This window comes from Kogia breviceps, chromosome 17 (assembly GCF_026419965.1).
Source record: "Kogia breviceps isolate mKogBre1 chromosome 17, mKogBre1 haplotype 1, whole genome shotgun sequence".
Taxonomy (NCBI): domain Eukaryota; kingdom Metazoa; phylum Chordata; class Mammalia; order Artiodactyla; family Physeteridae; genus Kogia; species Kogia breviceps.
Window position 1 is genome coordinate 38,929,449 of NC_081326.1, and position 22,603 is coordinate 38,952,051.

The window sequence follows — 22,603 nt, forward strand, 5'->3', positions numbered from 1 at the left end:
TAATCCAGTAATTTCATTTCTGGGTATTTATCCAAAGGAAATGAAAATATTAACTTGAAAAGATACATCACCACCTTGTTCATTGCAACGTTATTTACAATAACCAAGACATGGAAGCCACCTAAGTGTCCATTGGTGGATGACTGGATAAAGATGTGGTATATCTACACAATGTAAAACTACTTAGACATAAAAAAGAAGAAATCTTGCCATTTGTGACAACACAGATGGACCTTGAGGGCTTTATGCTAAGTGAAATAAGAGGCAAATACCATATGATCTCACGTATATGTGGAATCTAAAACAAAAACAAAAGCAAAACAAAAAAACCCCCAAACTCATAGATACAGAGAACAGATTGCTGGTTGTCAGAGGCAGTGGGTGGGTGATGGGTGAAATGGGTGAGGGTGGTCATAAGGTAGAAACTTCCAGTTATAAGTAAATAAGTCATGGGAATGTAATGTACAGCTAATACATGTGTTTAAAAGTTGCTAATAGAGTAGATCTTGAAAGTTTCGACATACACAAATTCCTAATTATGTGTGGTGATAGATATTAACTAGACCTATGGTGATCATTTCACAATATATACCTATATCAAATCATGTTGTACACTTGAAACTAAGATACTGTTATATGTCAATTATAGCTCAATGAAAAATAAAAAATTTACCTCCTAGATTTAGCATGCATTGGTGATTCTTTCTTGACCCAGCGCCATTCTTAATAAGTAGTAAGTGAGGGAGAGAGTCTAATAATCTTCTTTTAAAAAGTTACTTAGTGAATAAATAAATGAGTTTATTTAAATGTACCACAGTAAAATTCACTTTTTGTGGTGTACAGTCCTAGAGGTTTTGAGAACTGCTTAGAGTCACGTATTTACCACCAGAGTCGTGATACAGAGCAATTCCATCAACCCTTATGCGTCCCTTTGTAGTCAACCCCTCCCCTCTCCCACAATCTTTTACATAGCCTTCTGGTTCGATTATAAGAGCTGTGAGTGTGCAGAGCATGGGATAAACTTCTACCTTTCTGAGCCATAATTTCTGTGTTTGTAAAATGGGTGTATTCGTAAGGACCCTGTGCGTTTGTTGTGAGGATTGTGATCAGATAACCGCTGGTACAGTACCTGGTACTTGTTGACATTTGATAAATATTAGTTCCTTCTCTGCTTCCTCTAAAAAGCCTCTGGTTCTATTTCCTACGTTTATCTTCAGACTTAAAAATATTTTTACTGTCACTAACCCAGTGAGGATTGTTTTTCTTCTCTTCCACTTATTATTTTAAAACTTTGTTTTGGAAAACTTCAGTCATATACAGCATGAAGTATATTCATATGTAGAGAGAGAAGCATCATGAACCCCCATATACCTCATCACCCACCTCCAGCTGTTACTAACTCATGGCCAATCTTGTTTTCTCATCTTTACTCACCACCCCCCTCATTCCCCACTTCCAGGTTATTTTGAAGTAAGTCTCAAAATTTTCCACCTGCAGATATTTCAGTTTGCATCTCTAAAAGAACTCAGTTAAAAAAAATAACCACAATACCATTATTATTTATTAAAAATTTAACAATAATTTCTTAATATCATTAAACGTCTGGTGTTCAGATTTTCCTAGTTGTCTCTGTCTCTTTAAATTAGGATTCAAATAGGTCTACATGTGACTGGTTGATCTCTTTCTTAAATGTCTTTTAAACGAAATGATCCCCCTCCCTCTCTTTGTTTTTTCTTGCAATTTTTTTCTAGAAGAATTGCTCCTATTTTTGAATGCAGACCTTGAAAATATTTTTGAATAAGCACCAAATAATTTGTAGCTTTTACTTAGGAAACTCATAATGATGATAATTTAAATGATACATAACTTCAAGGAAAAATTAAATGTAGAGAAACTTAATTTTTGGCTGAATTATATGATTATGCAGTTACAAATGCTGGTTTTTGAGACTGTGAACAGTGCATTTATTAAAGTTTTTAAACACTATTTACAGGTTAAGGACTCCGTGTCTGAGAAAACAATTGGACTGATGAGAATGCAGTTTTGGAAAAAAACTGTGGATGATGTATACTGTGACAGACCACCACATCAGCCTGTGGCCATTGAACTATGGAAGGTAAAAAAAAAACCAAAACCCCAGAAAAGACCCCTACTTTTCATTTGTAAGAATGTTATTTGAGCATGCTTTTTGTTACATACAATTTGGATAGTGTCAATGGGGAATCTATCCTGAAATAATTTTAGGCTCATGTAATGTTCAGATATATGTTAGATTTGACAGAATTTAAAATCATCCACGAATAATTTGCACACATCTTCAGTGTATTTCTTTATTAAAGGAAGAAGGAGGAATCTGGTCTCTTTATGTTATAAGTTATTTTCCACATATTTGATTGCAGAATTTAAACCCTCCAAATTTTGAAGCAGTGGCAGGTACATCTTCTGTCTGACTGCCCAGCAGCTCCTTATTCCAGTGCTTTAATCCGTATTCTGGGCTGTAGAAAATCACGCATTGATCTTTTGTGACAGGGGACGTGCTGTCATCATTGTCCAGACACAAATCTAAAACTGCCTTGTCTAGTTTGGTAGAATTGTGTATTTGTTGATGAATTTTAGGTGTCCGAGAATGGACACCTATGGGCTAGGGTATTATTTGTAAACTAGATGTATTTAGTAATTAGTTTTACATTAAAGCTGTATGGATTCCTCATTCACAAACAGCCATGCACAGTTTAGAAATATGCTGAACTATGAACAGAGAAAGGGAATTAGATGCCTTTCATCACTGATCTGTGTCCCCATTGTAATATGATGAATGCCAAAAGATAGTTTCCGTCACAGGAGCCACTGACAGACCTGACAGTGGTACGCCTCTTCTCAGGTCTGTGCCGCTGCAGAGGCAGGCCCCATTTGTGGGCCCCAGATTGACTTCACAGAGCCTCAGTAAGGATGGAAAGCCAGGCCCCTCCACCGGGGACTGAGAAGAAAGAGTGAATGGGAAGCTTGTGAGTATTAGATTAGTTGTTTACCTTTACTCATCCCACTTCAAGAATCTCATCCTAGGTGACTCAGTTTAGAAAAAAGTTTCTCTAAAAATCCAGAAACTCTATTTATTTTATATACTAACCTGACTGCATTAGAGATTTATGCTAAAACTTGCACTGAAGATTCTGACCTTTGTCAGGAAATAATGTGAAAGGTCAGATATTTCTTTAACACAAATTTATCTTGCCTTTGCTTCTCTTAAAAAAATTCTGGAAAACATCTGAATTACACAATGTTTACGTGTATGCCAATTTGTCCAGTTTTAATAGCTGCTTAAATTTTGTTGATTAATGTTGACCAGCTTTCTTTTTTTAAAAATTAATTAATTTATTTATTTTTGGCTGCATTGGGTTTCTGTTGCTGTGCACGGGCTTCCTCTAGTTGTGGTGAGTGGGGGCTACTTTTCGTTGAGGTGCGTGGGCTTCTCATTGCAGTGGCTTCTCTGCAGAGCACAGGCTCTAGGTGCATGGGCTCAGTAGTTGTGGCTCGCGGGCTCTAGAGCGCAGGCTCAGTAGTTGTGGCACATGGGCTTAGTTGCTCTGTAGTATGTGGGATCTTCCCGGACCAGGGATTGGTAGGCGCATTCTTAACCACTGTGCCACTGGCTGGAAGTCCCTGGCCAGCTTTCTGATATGACAGGTATTGAAGGTTAATATGAGTATTTGAAAGAAGCAGGTAGTGTTCAGACCAGTTGTCCTGACTGCAGATTCCCTACCCCTCCCCATTCTGTTGGAACATACCCTTATTGCACCACTGTCCAGTCTAACTTTCAGGTGATTCTTTGAAGAGTTTCAGGTTCTTTAGAAGATTAAATAGGGAAACAGTGACATGTTGTCCAAAGAGTACATTCTTGCCACACTGTTTCATTGGTGCCTTTAGGGTACAAAATAGTTGAATATCTATAATTTCTAATATTTATAGCCAAGGTTTTTGTTCTATTTGGCTTCTATTTCCAAAGTTTTGATAGTTTTGTTCAGCAGGTTTACAGCTTCTTATAAATATTTATTTTTTATCCTGATCTCCAATTTCCTTCAGAATCAGACAAGAGAGCTATATTTTGTGGTCAAGGAACTGCAGCTGTTATAGCATCAGTTTTGAGTGAATAGGAGTCTGACTTTTCAGTGGTTAAGTATTTATTGAGTACTTTTCTATGCCAGGAATGGTGCTTGATGATGTGGTTACAAAGATCAAACAGGTCCTGCCCTACTCAGACATGTGCAAAATAAAACAAGAGCAGGACTCTAATGACTGAGGTATCCTAGGCTGATTCCTGGGACTGGGGAGAGAGGCCTGTAGAGAGTCCCGCTATGTAATTGTAATAATGCTGAGAGCACTTGGAAACCAACTCCATGTAGCCCTTTTAGCTTCTGTTAAGTTCCTGTAGGGCAAAGTGGGTTCCACTCTCCACAGATCCACCTTTTGTCACATAAATGTGTATTGATGAGCATGTCAGCCTTTACATTTTAGTGTCAGTGACATCTTAGAGTCTCAGTTGAAGTGTAGGATATTCCTAAGACTTTGTTCACTACTATAGTTATTTATTGTGAAAATATATTATACTTAGTGTTGACTTGGTAAGAAAACAATGTTTTAAAAACCTATTTGGAAATAACTTCAAAATTTCAGAAAGGTTACAAAATTAAAAATAGTATAAGAACATTTCTATATCCTTTACCTAAATTTACCTGTTGTTAACATTTTATCCCATTTGTTAATCATTTTGCGTACTCACTCAAGTGTGTGTGTGCTAGCATGCTCTCTGTATATATTTTCACACTCATAAGTTTTTTAAATCATTTGAGTATAAGTTACATACATCATGTCCCTTTGTCCCTAAATACTTTAGTATTTCCTAATAGAGACATTCTCTTATATAACCAGAATAGTTATTGACTTTAGTAAATTTAACTTTGATATAACACTTTTCATCTAATTTTCCATTCATATTCCAATTTTGTCACTTGACCCAATAATATCCACTAATGTATTTTTCTCCTCCAGTGTAGGATCCACTCAGGTATTTTTTTTTTATGTCTTTTTAGCTTACTTTAATCTGGAACATTTCCATAGCTTTTCTTTGTTTTCTATGACATTGATATTTTTGAAGAATGTAACCCCTTCTTTTTTTCTTTCTTTATTTTTTGGTAGTAGAACATTCCTCATTTTGGATTTATCTGATGTGTTCTCATGATTAAATGATTCAGGTTATTCATTCTTAGCCAGAATACTGCATAGGTGATGTATTCTCATGGTATCACATCTGGAGACACATTTTGTCCATCTGTCCTTTATTGGCATTGTTCATTTTCGTTAACAGTCAAAGATGTTGCCTGGTTTTTCCAGTGTGTAATCTACTGTATAATTATAGTTCCCCTTGTAACTAATCAACTTTAAGACAGTGCAAATATGCTGTTCCTCATCAACTTCTTGTGAAATTTCCTGCATTCATTGATGGTTCTTGTCTTATCCAGTCTTTCCCATTATGATTGCAGAATGATAATTTCGCAAGTCTGATGCTCTGTTCACATTTACCACTTGGCACTCTACTATAAGCAAATGCTCTCGCTCTCCTGTATTATTTATTTGTTTATTAATTATTGGTATAAACTCATGAATTCCTGTTTTTTTTCAGTAGTTTATAATGTATTACTATACTTAATTATTTTGGTGTTCAAATAGTCCCTGATTTGGACAGTGGGAGTCCCTTCAAACTGGCTTCTGTGTCCTGACATGCCTCCCATTGTTGTTTTGAGCACTTTCTATTTTCTGGCGCAATAAAATAGTCTAGAATCATCTTGAATCTCCCTTGCTCCAGCTCTGGAATCACCCATTTTCTAGACTCTTGTTTCCTTTGCAGGGAGTGGTATTAGAGGCCAAGATCTGAGCACTAGGTGTTCTCTTTCCTACTAGAGTGTCTTTACTTGTAAGATAACACTGTACCCTGCAGATTGTTTTCTTTGGAGCTTTATTACTGTTTTCTTTTTGGAAAGTGTTTACTTTCATTAAATAGAGTCTTCATTTTTATGGAAAAAAGTTTGTGTAATAAGTAAGCATAGAAGTCAGGGCATATCACATAGCAGAGAAGCTCTGCTCTGCTTAATTCTTGTTTCGTTTTTGTTTTGAAAGTGGAATCACTAAATTACCAATAATATAAGGAAAAAAAGACAAATTAGTGGAAAAATTTTGGATATATTATCCTTACTTGGAAATGTTTTGAAATGTTTTCTAGGGACATTCTCTTTTTTCCCTAGTTCTTTAGCATAGCTATCTATCTGGTGATGCGTTATTACAAGTGCTCCCTTACCTAGTTTTGTATTTGGTTTGTTTATGTTATTCAGGTCTACAGAAGTCATTTCCAGTACTTTCTAAAACTTACAACTCTTGTTTTTTTTAGGCTGTCAAAAGATATAATCTGACTAAAAGATGGCTTATGAAAATCATTGATGAAAGAGTAAGTTGAAATTGCTCAAGTCTTAAGTTTTTTTCTTCCTTTTTAATCCTTAAGCTAATCTTCAGAGAGGAAATGTTTTAGTATGTGTATTAATATTTGGAGGAAGGAAACTTTTAGAGAACTGTACCATTTTATCCATTCTCTATCACTGTATGCCACCCACCTCAGCCGCTCACCCCCGTACCTAGAGACAGACAAGCAAAGACAGGCACCCAGGCAGAGGCATGCATGTGCACACCACACTCTACTAGTTTGTTTTTTTAAAACAGAAATTTTCAGGCTTATATAAAAGTAGAGAGAATAGTGTAATATACTTTCATGTGTCTGTCACCCAGCTTTAATAGTTATAAATACATGTCCAATGTTATTTCATCTATATTCTAGCAACTTCCCTCCCTAAACCCTATTAGATTATTTTAAAGTAAACCCCAGACATGTTATTATTTGATCTGTACATATACATGTATCTTGAAAAGATAAAAACTTGTGTGAAACAGATAATCAACAAGAACCTACTGTATAGCACAGGAAACTCTACTCAATATTCTGTAATAACCTAAAGTGGGAAAAGTATCTGAAAATACATGTATGTATATGTATAATGGAATCACTTTGCTATATGCCTGAAACTAAACACAACATTGTAAGTCAACTATACTCCAATACAAAATAAAAATTTTTTAAAAGAGAGAGAAAAAAACTTGTATAAAACATAATTATAATATGATTACCAGGCCTTAAAGAAGTATGGATAATTCCTTAATATCATCAAAACTTGAGTAGTTGTACACATATCATTATGCATACCCAGTGCTTGGATCTCTGTTCAAATAGAGGGAATAAGGAAAGTTCAGCAGTTCTAGCAAATGGAATCTTATACTGAGTTCTTAGAACTAAGTTCTAGTTCTAACCAAGCATGCAAATCGCTTGATGACCTGGGCTGATTTGTGTAATCTTTCTGACACATTGTTGGCTAAGTGTCCTTGTTGGCCTGATATTTATCACATACTGTTGTCTTGAAAATGTAAGTTTACTTAGTTTATTTGGATACAATCTATTAATAACCATAGGCTATAGTAGTAATAATATAAGCAAAAATTAGATAATGACTTTAACATTTAAAAAATTGCTCAGTTGGCCTATAGAATTAATTAGTACTAAGAAAATTATTTTTCAGGTGTCTTCAGTTTTCATGAGGTAAAGAAAATTTGAGAACTCAAGACAGAGATAATGGAAAATCTCTTTTTTTCTTAATGAAAAAATAGCAATTTTTCCATTGTTTAATGGAAAATAACATTTGGCTTTTGTATGGAGCGATATTTAAAAGTAAAGGACTGGGATCAATCTCCCTGCATTGATCTAAAGATTCAGTATAATCCTTATAAAAATTCCAGCTGCCTTTTTTGGAGAAATTGACAAGCTGATCCTAAAATTCATATGAAGATGCAAGGGACCCAGAATCATCAAAAGAATCTTGAAAAAGAAGAACTAAGTTGGAGGACTCACATTTCCCAATTTTGAGACTTAACTACAAAGTTACAGTAATCAAACTGTGTAGTATTGACCTGCCATAGACATATAGATCAATATATACTGATCATATAGATCATATATATTGGCATGGAATAGAATTGAGAGTCCAGAAGTAAACCCATATATTGATAGCTGATTTTTGACAAGGGTATGAAGATAATTCAGTGGGGGAAAGAATAACCTTTTCAACAAGCAATGCTGGGACAACTGGATATCCACATGGAAAAGAATGAATTTGAACTCCTACCTCATACCATATACAAAAACTAACTCAAAATGGATCAAAGACCTAAATGTAAGAGTTAAAGCTGTAAAAGTCTTAGGAGAAAACCTAGGCATAAATCTTTTTAACTTTCTGTTGGGCAGTGACTTCTTAGATATGAGACCAAAAGCACAAGCAATAAAAAAAAAAAATAGATAATTGGACTTCATCAAAAGTAAAAACTTCAAGAAAGCAAAAAGACAATCCACAGAATGGGAGAAAATATTTACCAGTTATATATATGATAAGGGAGTAGTATCTAGAATATATAAAGAACTCTTAGAATTCAACAAGAAAAAGACAAATAACCCAACTTAAACATGGGCAAAGGATTTGAATAAACATTTCTCCAAGGAAGATATACAGATGAGTAATAAGCACCTGAAAAGATGCTCAACATATTTTCATGAGGGAAATGGAAATTAAAACCACGATGAGGGCTTCCCTGGTGGCGCAGTGGTTGAGAATCCGCCTGCCGATGCAGGGGACACGGGTTCGTGCCCCGGTCCGGGAGGATCCCACGTGCCGCGGAGCGGCTGGGCCCGTGAGCCATGGCCGCTGAGCCTGTGCGTCTGGAGCCTGTGCTCCGCAACGGGAGAGGCCACAACAGTGAGAGGCCCGCGTACCACAAAAAAAAAAAAAAAAAAAAAAAAAAACCACGATGAGATACCACTTCATACCAATTAGGATGGCTATAATAAAAAGTGAGCAATAATGAGTGTTGGTGAGGAGAAATTGGAACCCTTCATACAATGCTGATGGAAATGTAAAATGGTGCAGCTGCTTTGGAAAACTGTTTGGCAGTTCTTCAGAAGTTAAACATAGAGTTATCATAGACCTAGCAATTTCACTCCTAGGTTGGTATGAGAAATGAAAACGTATCCACACAAAACTTGTGCACAAATGTTCATTCATAATAGTCCAAGAGTGGGAACAACTCATAGTTGAATGAATAAACAAAATGTATGTATCCATACAATGGAATATTATTCATATTTTCTTCAATTAAAAGGAATGAGATACTAAAAGATGTGCCAACATGGATGAACCTTGAAAACATGCTAATTGAAAGAAGCCAGATGCAAAAAGCCACATATTGTACCACTGCATTTTTATAAACTGTTCACAATAGACAAATCCATGGAGACAAAGTAGGTTAGAGGTTTGTCAGGAGATAAGGAAAGGGAGAACTGGGAAGTGACTGCTTAATAGATAAAGATTCTTTCTGAGGTGATGAAGTGAAAACATTCTGGAATTAGTGGTGATAGTTGTACAACTTTGTGAATATACTACAACCACTGAATTGTATACTTCAAAAGGGTAAATTTTATGGTGTATGAATTATGTTCCAATTTGTTTTTAAATGTAATGGAGCTGGAGCATATTTTTTCCCCTGGGATTCATTGCTGGTGCCGGTTTCTCCTGATTGTAAAAAAGGAGGAAGGGGTGGAGGAATAATATTACCTTGGCCATCAAGTCTTTGTAAATGTATTATTATAAAAGTTGCTAGATGTTCTAAGATTTACATTTTTCTGTTTCTTGAATATAGTGTGTTCTGGTAATCAACTGTTAGTTTATTGAGCATAGTTTATTTTGTGGGGAATGGGGTGCAGGGCCTGGTTGTAATCTCCTTTCTTTTTCTAGGCACCTTTTCCTTATTAAGAGCAGGGCTTAGTGGTCAAAATATGTGGGTTTGAATCTTTTCTCCACCACTAATTCGCTATGTGACCTTGGGCCTATTCCTTAACTTGTTGGTAACTTAGTTTCTTCATCTGCGAAATAAAAAAAGTATTAATTCCTTTTGAGGGAGTTGTTAGGATTAAGGAGATAATGTCTGAAGTACTTAAGTAAGAGCTCAGTTGTCAGTTTCTCATGATACCTCAGGCTTTAGAAGGAAGTAAAAATTAAGCCGACCCCATGTCTGTGGCGATTTGTGCATTGAGATTATTCCTGAGGTATTATTTTGAGGGGTGATTTGTAAGTACTGAACATGTAGGACTTTAATATTTTAATTTTATTTTAATATTATTTTATTGTGTAATAAACAGTTTATACTAAAAGTTTTTATTCTTTATTACTCAATTCTTTAGGGCAAAAAAATTGTGCCTTTTAAAAATAAAATACTGACAATTCATCAAGCAAATAAAGCATTTTGTTTGTAGGAAAAAAATTTGGATGACAAAGCATATCGTAACATCCAGGAACTGGAAAATTATGCTGAAAACACACAGAGCTCTCTTCTTTATCTAACGCTAGAAATATTGGGTAAGTTTTTTGGTTTTTTTTATACTTCTCTTTTTTAAAGAAAACACCTTTTTTTAAAAAAAATTGAAGTGTAGTTGGTTTACAATATTGTGTTAATTTCAGGTGTACAGGAAAGTGTTAATTTGTGTTCATTTCAGGTGTACGGGAAAGTGATTCAGTTATACGTATATATATATATATATATATATGTATTTTAGATTCTTTTCCATTAACTATATTAGAAGATAATATAGTTCCCTGTGCTACACAATAAATCCTTGTTGTTTATCTGTTTTATGCATAGTGGTGTGTTATATGTTAATCCCGTACTCCTAATTTATCCCCCTCCCCTTCTTTCCTCTTTGGTAACCATAAGTTTGTTTTCTAAGTCTGTAAGTCTCTTTCTGTTTTGTAAATAAGTTCATTTGTATTATTTTTTAGATTCCACATATAAGTGATATTATATAATATTTGTCTTTATCTGATTTACTTCACTCAGTATGATAATCTCCATCCATGTTGCTGCAGATGGTAATATTTCATTCTTTTTTATGGCTGAGTCATATTCCATTGTGTGTGTGTGTCTGTGTATACACACACCCAGACACACACATGCCCCACATCTTCTTTATTGACTCTTCTGTTGATGGACACTTAGGTTGCTTCCATGTCTTGGCTATTGTAAATAGCACTACTATGAACATTGGAGTGCATGTATCTTTTCGAATTAGCTTTCATCTTTTCCAGATATATATGCCCAGGAGTGGGATTGCTGGATCATGTGGTAACTCTATTTTTGGTTTTTTAAGGAACCTGCATACTGTTAAGAAAACACCTTTTAGACTTTACTCTTTCATAATTTGACAATCTAACCAGTTTAACACTGAAGTTTTTCTTTACACCGACTAGAAAGGAATAGCTTTTTTTTTTTTTTTTTTTTTTGAGTAAGAAGGGGAATATAATATTTACCTTTCTTTGGAATGGAATGTAGACTAATCACAATACCCAGGCTCTCATAAAAGGACTTTAGCTACGTCATGAGAATGCTGTAATTAATAATCTGGTAATTGCAGATGATTCTATTTTTTATGCATCTCCTACAGTTTGGAAGGCCTGTGGCCTGACTCCTTCCTTCTCTGTCAATAATACTTCCCCATGTTTAAAAACAAAAGATAGAAGAAATAAAACTGTATATCTAAAAGTTTTTATGAGATTTGTCTTAAAAAAAAACTATGCCATTTAGATGGTATTTTTCCTACTTTGATTTTGTTCTAAGTTGGTGAGGTCTTATTGTAATGAGGAAATTATTTGGGACAAGGGCAATATCATCCATTTGAAGAAGGTAATATGTCTTTATGTCACCCTAAAAGAATAACACAAGTCCCTACCAAATTTGCCGGGCATGTTCTGCCTGCACATTCAGTGACATGTTTGCCAACACAATGAAAGGAGGGGCAAAGAGCAGAATGTTTGTTAAGCATATACTTAAAATGAGGTCATATGGAAATTGCACTGAGGAGAAGAAATGCAAGACTTGCAGTGTTTTTCCACGATAGCTAATTAAAATTCCAAATGTGCTCTTGGTGTGCTGTACTCTGAGGAAAACTCTTTTATTTAAAAGCTGAAGTTCAGAAACCTGTTTATGATAAATGGTCAGCTTGTCTTTGTGCCCAGTTTTGCTCTCATAAATCCTGTTTTTCAGATATAAAACATGGGAGAAACACCCTTTACATATTTAGGTCATTTCTCTATGCTGCTTCTGTTGACTTGTTATGCATTTAAAGAGAAAAGAGCAGCTCAGTTGATTTCTAAAATCATAGGTATAAAGGATCTTCATGCAGATCATGCTGCAAGTCACATTGGAAAAGCACAAGGCATTGTAACTTGCTTGAGAGCAACGCCGTATCATGGTAGTAGAAGAAGAGTATTCCTTCCCATGGATATTTGTATGCTGGTAAGGCTGTTGTTTGTACCCTCTAATTATTTACCTCAAGAATATGGGGAGGGACGTCCTGTCTTGGTTCTTTGCTTAGTCTATTCAAGTGACCATTTTGAAACACATGCTTATTGCTTTTATGCTCCAGAGTTATCAAGTCAGCATTTTATCAGTCAGGCATTTTAGGTCTGTGGTGGAGCTATGAGTAAGAAAGTTCAGAGAACCTTACTTGGTGTACCTTCATGTTGATGCCTTACTCCCTTTCAAGCAATTACAGTAATTATTCCTAGTGGTCACCTTAGCCTGTTCTTTATTTTATTTTAAAGGAGGAAATAATCCATTAAAAAAGAATACTGTTTATGAGAAATTTTGTTTTCTGGAGAGGAGGTTCATTATTGTCTGTTCTATTAAACTTCTTATCTGTTTGTTTCTTGCTTTATTTTGTTTCACCCACAACTGTCATTAGTTAGCATCTTGTTGCATATTCTTCCAGGAGAGAGAGTGCCTATGTGTGTGTCTATATGCGCACTCACATACATATAGATATATTTTAAAAAACAAAATAGGGGACTTCCCTCATGGTCCAGTGGTTAAGAATCCGCCTTCCAATGCAGGGGACACGGGTTCAATCCCTCATTCGAGAACTAAGATCCCATATGCCACGGGGCAACTAAGCCTGTATGCTGTAGAGCCCGAGCGCTGTACCTACTGAGCCTGTGTGCTCTGGAGCCCCTGCATCGCAACTAGAGAGCTCTCACGCTGCAACTGCTGAGCCTGTGCACCACAACTAGAGAGAAGCCCCTGCACTGCAATGAAAGAGCCTGCATGCCACGTGTGCCACAACTAAGACCCGGTGCAGCCAAAGAAACAAATAAATAAATAAATATTTTTTAAAAAAGAAAACTAACATCAAACAAGCTGCACGGCGTGGCCAAAAAAAAACAAAAAACAAGAAAACAAAATAGGCATTATACTGTATATACTGTTCTATCACCATTTTTCTTGAGCTAGTTTTAATTGTGCTTTTTGAATCCTGATGTAATGTACATTTTCCCGCACAGCATGGTGTTTCACAAGAGGATTTTCTACGGAAGAGCCAAGATAAAAATGTGAGGGATGTGGTATATGACATGGCCAGCCAGGCACACTTGCACCTAAAGCATGTGAGTAGCCTCTTTTTGCCAAATCATTTAGGAAACTATCATTTCTAGCTGTGGCTACTCCTAGAGCATGGTTGTAGTGTTCTCCCTTTGGCAGTCCATATCCATCGCTCACTGAAATCCCAATAGATTTATCTCAGGGATTATTAGAAACTTTTTCTACTTTAAAAAAATCTCCTTCTCCGTCTCAGCTTCCTCAGTTAGGCTCCTCTCTGATCCATCCACTCACTGTTTCTCTCTCAGGGGACGGTGTGTCTTTCTGCCTTGTCAAGGCTGATGCCTCTTCTACTCTTCCAGGACCTTGCATCGTCAGCAGTTCCCAGCTGGTATTCTCAGTTGGCCTTTCTGATAACTTGCCCCTTTTATCTTCTGGTTTGTTGCTACTGCCTTCTGAAGTTATAGGCAGCCCATTGGACCCTTCTGTTCTTATTTTCCCCTCCCAATTAACCTTTTTTGCATAAGTGTTCTACATTCATTTTACCTCAAGGCCCTCACCACCATGGCACCATTCACCATACTATAATTTGGCTTTCATCCTGCTTACTCTAATGATAATCTCTCGTATATAATCTCCTTACTGCCACACTTAAAGAAGTGTCTGATTTGTTGCATTCTTAAACCTTCTTGGTAACTTTATTCTAAATGCTTCCAAGATATGAGCGAATGTAACTTATCTAGGTTGTTCAGTCAAAATGGTTTCTGAAACTAAAATTTACATGTAAGTTATTAAAGCCCAGAAAGTACAAACAAGTGATTATCATATTTAATATAACTTAAATATATTAAAGCTATAATATTAAAACTTACCAACTAATTAAGCTATAATAAGTCATCAAAAAATAAAGAGTGATTTAGAGAGGGTAGATGTTTTATATGTATATGTATGTATGTGAATGTGTATATATATATATGTATATATACACACATACACACACACATATAACAGAGGAAGAATCAACTAGACTTGATAACTGATTGGATTGTAGCAGAATCAGGAAGCAGGAAAGTCGAAGGCTGCGTGGAGTTCAAATATAGATGGTGATGGTGCCAGTCAGAGACTACAATAAAAAAGCAGTGGTGTGCTGGGTGCTGACTGGTAGCTGCTGGACATCATTGAATGTAAAGGGATTAGAGGGCATTTAGGGAGGTGGGCTAAAATGCAGATTGTAGGATTGTGACTTTAAGAGGAGGTCAGAACTGGAGATACAGATTGGGGAGTCATCCAGGTGGAAGGCTTATGTTTAAAGCTCTAAGTGTGGCTCTGCTGTTGTCTAAGGAGAATATACATTTAAACAATAAGACCAAAGGCAGAACCTTGAGCCCACCTCCATTTCTCAGCTAGAAGGAGGAAGGGCCATTTAATAGGAAGAAGGAGAAGGAAATGATCAAAAGAAGTGGGAGAACTCAGTCAGTGTCTTGGAAACCTAGGGAGGAGCAAGTTCCAAGAATGGGGAATACTGAAGTTTTGCATTTCTTGGAGAGATTGAGAGAAAAGATAGGTATGATGATTAGTAAATTGTGGATGATCTTGAAGAGAGCGGTTGTAGTAGATGGGGTAAGTGAGTCAGGAATAAGAAGCAGTATCTGACAGTATAAACAGAGACCTTCAGACAGAAGTGGGCTTGGTGAGGGCTGGATGATGGGCATCAGCCTGAGTGGGTCGGGGCTCTGCAGTCCAGAGTAGTGGGGCGTTAGGTTGGGTAGATGAGGTTAGATTCAAGATGTGTAGGCCTTTGAATTCCAAGATGAATAGTTGGGACATGATCTATCAGGGAGTTAAGTTAAAGAAAGAAAAAGTAAAACAGTGACTTTAGGACGTGAATTTGTTTGACTCCGGGGCATGAGTTAAAGGTTGGGGAACGCAGAGGCAGGAAGATCAGCTAGAAGGATCTTATATTCATCTAGACAGGAGGGAGTGACATCCAGGCTGGGGAGGTGCTGGGACTTGTATGCAAGTACAGTTGACCCTTGAACAATCACGGGGGTTAGGGGGCTCTAACCTTCCACGCGGTTGAAAATCCACGTATAATTTATAGGTGGTCTTCTGTATCCAAGGTGGATTCAACCAACCAAGGATTGTGTAGTGCTGTAGTATTTACTGTTGAAAAAAATCTGCATGTTAGTGAACCCATGTTATTCTAGGGTCACCTGTATGTCTTCATTTACCCCTTACCACAGAGCGGGGTGGGGGGGGTGTCAAAGTTATAAGGCAGTTGGAAATGCCAAAACCAAATGTAAGAAAGAAGAGAATTCTTAATATAGTACCTTTTCCTGATTCCTTTAGGTTTGGCAAATTAATCTCAACTGGCAGGAGATGAGAACTATTTTCTTGTTTTCGAGAGCATCCCTAGCAGTGATGATTTAAGCTGCTGGTGTTGCTTTGTGTTCACTTTCAGAGGGAGAGTGTTTATTTCCAGAAATATTTGTATTTCAAACCAGTTTCCTTTTGTCTTCCTTTTTTAGGCTAGGTCCTTCCACAAAAATGTTCCTGTGAAAGCATTTCCTGCTTTCCTTCAGACAGTAAGTAGATTAACAGAGAAGGTTGTTTAATTAATGAAGCAGATGTGTATAATTTTTTTTTTCTATTTTATAAGGTTCCCAGTGCAGTTCTTTAGTTTGGAGTCTTTGTTTTGTTTTCCTCCCTATGGTATGTTTTGTTAGTTACATTCTGCTTTTGGTGAAGGTCATGCCTCTGTTCCCCAGAGGCCGGTGAGTGGAATTGTCATTAGCACTGGCTGCAGCCAGACTGCATCGGTTTGAATCTGCTTTGCCACTTACTAGCTGTAGAACAAGTTCCTTAATCACTACGTACCTCAGTTTATTCATAGGTAAGATGGGAATCATAGGAGAAACCACCTCATAGGAGTGTTAGGCTACTTATAGCCATATAAGTATGACTTAATAGTCTATTATTTTTTTTCTCCTTAGTGACCATACTGTAGCACTGGTTCCCGAAAGTGGTTCACATACCAGTGCTGAGCTGGCTGCATCAGAATAATCTGGAAGGCTTCTTCAAAAATACAGATTCCTGGGGTCTTCTTACTAAATAAGACTCTTGAGGTTGGGGAGGGGAGCGTTTCTAAGAGGATCTGTGATTTTTAAAAATTCCCCAGGTGATTCTGATGTATAGCCTGGTTCAGGAACCATTGTGGTAAAATGCATAAAGAAATGAAAATAGTTTCCGGTTAGTAGCACCTACTGTGGGACAGGTTCTGAGCTAGGTCATTGCATACATTATTCCTAGGAGTGGTTTACTTCATTTTATAGATAGAAACCAAGGTTCAAAGATTTGTGATGTTTGAAAATGGAAAATTCATGCATTTTCTACAGTACCAAACATACCTTCTACATTTTTCCCTAAAATATATTTAAAGATTCATTTCTGGGCTTCCCTGGTGGCGCAGTGGTTGAGAGTCCGCCTGCTGATGCAGGGGACACGGGTTCGTGCCCCGGTCCGGGAAGATCCCACATGCCGCGGAGCGGCTGGGCCCGTGAGCCATGGCCGCTGAGCCTGCGCATCCGGAGCCTGTGCTCCGCAACGGGAGAGGCCCCAGCAGTGAGAGGCCCGCGTACCGAAAAAAAAAAAAAAAAAAAAATTTCCCCCAGTAATCATGAAGTGCAGCTAGGCCTAAGAACCACTATCTTAGGCTAGTGGTGTGGTCCCCGGGTCAGCAATATATGCCTCAGATATTGCTAGAAATGTAGATCTTGGGATCCACCACAGACCTAATGGATCAGAAATTCTAGGGGCTGGAGCCCAGCTCTGTTTCCGTCTGTGCCAGGAGAAAGTGGAGGGGACTACATGGCGATTTCCGAGGAGCTGCTTCTATCCTACGCCCTCAGTCCAGCTGGGGCACATCTCTTCTCATTTGTTTTATATATGGAGCATCTGTTAATTACTTTGTTCAAAGAAAAGGTTTTGCTGTTTAAAAATGGTTTGAAAATGACTAGTCTAGAGTATGCTGTGCTCTATAGATGAGGTTTTAAGAAGCTATATTCAGAAATTGTAACATCTTTTTTTTTTTTTTTTAATGTCGGTTCATTGGTTTGTTTATTTATTTATTTTTGACTGTGTTGGGTCTTCGTTTCTGTGCGAGGGTTTTCTCCAGTTGTGGCAAGCGGGGGCCACTCTTCATCGTGGTGCGCGGGCCTCTCACTATCGTGGCCTCTCGTTGCGGAGCACAGGCTCCAGATGCACAGGCTCGGTAGTTGTGGCTCATGGGCCCAGTCACCCCGCGGCATGTGGGATCCTCCCAGACCAGGGCTTGAACCCGTGTCCCCTGCATCGGAAGGCAGATTCTCAACCACTGCGCCACCAGGAAGCCCAGAAATTGTAACATCTTTGAGAATTTCGCAATGAATTTGTTACTTTGAACAATTTATTTACCGTTAACCATGAACCAAATCCTAATTTGTGAATGCCCAGTTGCGCTCTAATTTTGAGGTCATGTTTCATCTGTATTTTAATGGAATTTTCTCCTAATTATAAAAGCATTACATTCTCATAATAGAGATTTGGACAATTTATAAAAAGAATATTAGAAGAAAATAACAATCACCTACAATTCCCAGACCCAGAGGTAAATGATGTTTACACTGTTCCTTCTTTTAGATGAATTTCTGTGTATATTTAAAGTCACACTTTATATGGCAGTGTCCTATTTATCAAACATTTAACCACATCATTAGAAATATTTATTAATACAATATTTGATGGCTATATAATACTCTCTCATTGCTTGTATATTAATTCCATTAACTATTCTTTATAATTGGATATTATAAAACTATTAAAATGAACATAATAAAGCTTAGAGATGGAAAGTTAAATAACAGTATATAAACTGATTTTTTAAAAAAGCAGGTTACAGAACATTATGAATAATGTGAGCTCTTTTTTCCAAAAATGAAAGAGAATGTGTGAAAGTACTCTAAAATATCTTGAAAGTTTTTTCTCTTAATGTGTTTTTTATTTGATATCTACAAATGAATATATATGTATGTATGTATTATAAAGCATAACATAATGAACACCCGTGAACTCACCACTTAATCCAGGAACTAGAATGTCACCATTAAATTGGACTCATGTGTTTTCCCAGTCTCATCCCCTTGCCTCTGCCTTCCTCCTCCAAGTAGCTATCCTAAATTTTGTATTTATTATTATCTTGCTTTTATTCTAGAAAAGCTTTTCCCTATTTTATGTATTCCTAACCAAAATGTTGCTTTTTTATTTTTTTTTTGGCTGCATTGGGTCTTCGTTGCTGTGTGCGGGCTTTCCCTAGTTGCGCAGAGCAGGGGCTACTCTGTTGCCGTGCGCGGGCTTCTCATTGCGGTGGCTTCTCTTGTTGTGGAGTATGGGCTCTAGGCATGCGAGCTTCAGTAGTTCTGGCACATGGGCTCAGTAGTTGTGGCTTGCGGGCTCTAGAGCACAGGCTCAGTAGTGGCACATGGGCTTAGTTGCCCTGCGGCATGTGGGATCTTCCTGGACCAGGGATGTAACGCATGTCCACTACATTGGCAGGCGGATTCTTAACCGCTGCGCCACCAGGGAAGTCCCTTAGGTTTTTTTTTTCTTTGAGCTGTATAAAAATGGATCATTTTCTGTTTATGTCTTCTGGATTACACACACACACACACACACACACACACACAGAGTGTTTCTAAGATTTATACATATTATTGCATCTAGCTACATTTATTTCATGTCAGCTTAATATTTCATTGTGTGAACATTTATATTTTTTGTCAAAGAACTTCTGGATTGTTTCCAGGTTTTTTGCATCTGTGCACATCAATGCACATGTTTGTTGCTGTACATATATATAAGTGCAGGGTTTCAAAAGTAGAGAGTGAATTTGTTTGTATGTACACTCATCCGTTTATAGTGTATAGAAGTCTGGGAGAACACACAATCCTTTGGACAAGCATGCTCTCTGTGGGTCACACAGTTTGCTCTGCAGAACTCTGGGGGGAGCTGTGCACGTGGGCTGAGAAGGCGGTGGGGCCGCTTCACATTGTGCAGTGCAAAAGTAGGTGGCTTCTCTGTTTAATAACAATTTACAAATTAATAAGGTTGAAAAGCCTAAAGAGTACTTCCCATCATCAGTGTTTTCCATCCTGGCCCCTGGTCCCAGAGAAAGCTTTGTCAAGTTTTGTGTGATGGGGGGAGCATGGTGTGACGTTTATAGGGACCTGTGATTGTTCTCCCTGGTTGCAAACTGTTTTCCAGCAAGAACATAGACACCCTTTAAACTTTTTCACAAAATAATTTTTTAAAGAAACAACTTGAGCTCCCCCTCATGGCACTGTGTGTTTCTCTGTGTGTAGGGGGGGGTGGGTTCATTTTCCTCAAATGAAACACCCCTTTGTATTCTACAGAATCTAGTAATAAGACCTGGCAAATAATTTCTCTTTTACATTTTGACCAGAACACTAAATTATGATCAGAATTGGCTTGATGTTTCTAGTACTAGATCTGTGACATAGTTTTACTGGCTTCATAGAAAACTTCTTAGAAGATGTCTTCTCTCTCTCTTTTAAAATTTTCATTTACATTCTTAGTATGTAGAAGACCATCTCAGGAAAACTAAAATAGCCTTAATACCCGCTGGGTTTGTTTTTGTTTCTTTTAAAGACTTAATCATTCTGTGATCTAGTGACCATTATTCTCTTTTTTCAGGTTGCTCTGGAGGACTATTTAAAGAAAATTCAACAAGTGGATTTTGATATATTCCACCCATCTTTACAGCAGAAGAATACTTTACTTCCATTATCTTTATATATTCAGTCATGGAGGAAAAGATATTAAAATAATTTCGTGGCACTGATATTTACTTTTTTTAGTTTTACAAAAGTGTACTAGTTTAGGGTTCTTATTTACAAATAACAGGAACTGTTTACATAAGGAGAAAATTCACTTATTGGATGAGTGTGTAGGTCACAGAATTAATGAGAAGTTGCTGTGGGGCCGTGATGCCCAGATTCTGCTGCAGGCACCGCCCTTGTCACCAGCAGCCCAGACAGTGTCTGCTGTGCCATCCCTGCAGAGTCCGAGCCCCAGGAGGGAGTATCGTTTTTCAGCTGTGCTTAGGCTGCAGGCCATGCTCCAGCCACCAGAGGGCAGGGGGAAGCCCGTCTCCTCCCGTCCTCACCCTTAGAGAAGAATGGGGAAGGGGCTCAAGAAGTACTAGGTTTGCATGCTGAGCAGCCAAAACCCAGGCATCCAGGACAGCTGGGAAATGCATTTATTTGGGGATCATGAAGAGTGAAGTTAATATTTGAGGAGTGTCAGTCGCTATGTAGAGGGCCTTATATCTCTGTTTCATCTTTACCACCCTGTGAAAATTTGTCCATGATGATAAAATAACTTCTTTCAAGAGCTTGAACCCTAATTAGACTTTAGATCTGGCCAATTTGAAGACTTTTACTTTTTTGTTTACCCTTTTTCTTCACTCTCTATTACTGAGCATTATCATCATGAACAGAACTGTATTAACAAAATGTGTATTCATGTAAATGAAATTAACAGAATTATACTGAACATTCATTAAGGGGATACTACATTTTTAAAAGCTACTATACTAGTTGAGCTTCCCACTAAAAAGCTCTGTGCTGTATACTTTCCAGTGTTCTCATCTGATCTTCAAAACTGTGAAACAAGGAACATGTTTGGTAATTAAAATTTTTTAATTATAACATACATACTAGTTGCAAAAACCAAAATTGTTTACATTGCTGGTAGTTGGCAGATCTGGACTCTGAATGAGTCTCTGACTCCTAAAACCAGAATTATGCCCTGGTTTCCTTTTCCTTTCTTTTTAGTGGTTGTGTTTCCTGACCACTCCCACCTCTGTTGTACCATTTCTCTATGCCGTCTCAAGCCTTTGGTTTCAGCTATGAATTAGTGCCTACTTCAATTGTGAATTAATGATGGCTTAAAGTATTACAGTTTTGCAGATAAAATTCAAATGGAGAGCTGCTTGAGGGCAAGAAAACATTGTTTTATTCATCTTGGGATTCCTCTAGCACCTCGTATGGCTTCTGATTTAGAGCAAGTGGAGATTAATAAATGTATAAATGAATGAACATACAATGCTGTTGTTTATGTTCGTGTACTTTTGGTTTATACTGATGATGAAAGAATATTCTCTTATTGAATCCTGTAGCTTTAGAGAGCTTAAAGCTTATCTAAAAGAGGAAAATCCAGCAAAGTGGGACACATTTCCTCTTGGGATTCTGAATGGTCCAGAGTTGAAAAGTTCATTAGAGATAGTCTTTATTAGTAAGAATTGCCTGTGGGTCTTACCAGGTTGAATCTGGCAGCAATCAATTGCTAAGCATCTTAGTTCCTATCTAAGAAGGGTTAAAAAGAGGGGTTTAAACACTCAACGGGATTACTGGATTTTTTACTGGCTCAGAAGCCAATTTACATTAAGTAAACAATTTCAAAATACTTTCTAAGCTGTTTGAAATTTGATGCTTAGAGAGTTGGATGAACTGATGTTTCCAGTCTCCTAGAGATTAAGATAGGGTCTTATTCGGTGACATTTACTGTACTATTAATTTCCTGGCATAAAAGATACTCCCGTAGATGGTGCCAACATTGTTTTTCATTTTTCAGATCTCTTTTTTAGAGCATTTAAAGGAGTCAGATACATTTTCAAACCATTTAAGATGTATTTTGATATTGAATAGGTAGAGAGCAACAGATAACGAATGTTAAGTATTAATCTCAATGTAGGTAAAATTGCTTATCATAAAATGCATTTGAGTACCAAATCAGCTGGCATTATTTTTTCTATTCTTTTGGTTAAATCTCTCCTTTTGATGAAATTAAATTACTCTTGAGAAATACAACAGTAGTTAACACTTAGCACGAACTTGGATAGGTGATGTGCTCTTGTGCTCCTAAGCTTTAATATTCACAGAGCAGTAGGTCTTTATTTTCCAAAGGATAAAACTGCCTCAGT

General features: G+C 37.2%; 1 protein-coding gene and 1 non-coding gene across 8 annotated transcripts in view; both read left to right on the plus strand.

Moving 5' to 3' along the window:
- The window catches only part of NDUFAF6 (NADH:ubiquinone oxidoreductase complex assembly factor 6), a 31,617-nt gene extending 9,891 nt beyond the window's left edge, over positions 1–21,726 (plus strand). For 5 of the 7 annotated variants that reach the window (XM_067017062.1, XM_067017061.1, XM_059042901.2 and 2 more), the window contains 7 exons: positions 1,994–2,116; positions 6,440–6,496; positions 10,454–10,556; positions 12,356–12,489; positions 13,533–13,634; positions 16,095–16,151; positions 20,314–21,726. In XM_067017062.1, coding sequence (XP_066873163.1) covers positions 2,030–2,116; positions 6,440–6,496; positions 10,454–10,556; positions 12,356–12,489; positions 13,533–13,634; positions 16,095–16,151; positions 20,314–20,442 — 669 coding nt within the window. In that variant the 5' untranslated portion in view covers positions 1,994–2,029 and the 3' untranslated portion in view covers positions 20,443–21,726. Of the gene's footprint in view, positions 1–1,993; positions 2,117–2,916; positions 3,006–6,439; positions 6,497–10,453; positions 10,557–12,355; positions 12,490–13,532; positions 13,635–16,094; positions 16,152–20,313 lie in introns of those variants that run through there. The other 2 variants (XM_067017063.1, XM_067017059.1) reach the window with 2 other exon arrangements.
- On the plus strand, positions 14,238–14,309 carry LOC131744309 (small nucleolar RNA SNORA14). Its single transcript, XR_009332096.1, has one exon. It is a non-coding gene; the product is annotated as a small nucleolar RNA SNORA14 (small nucleolar RNA).
- Positions 21,727–22,603: the final 877 nt, after the last annotated feature.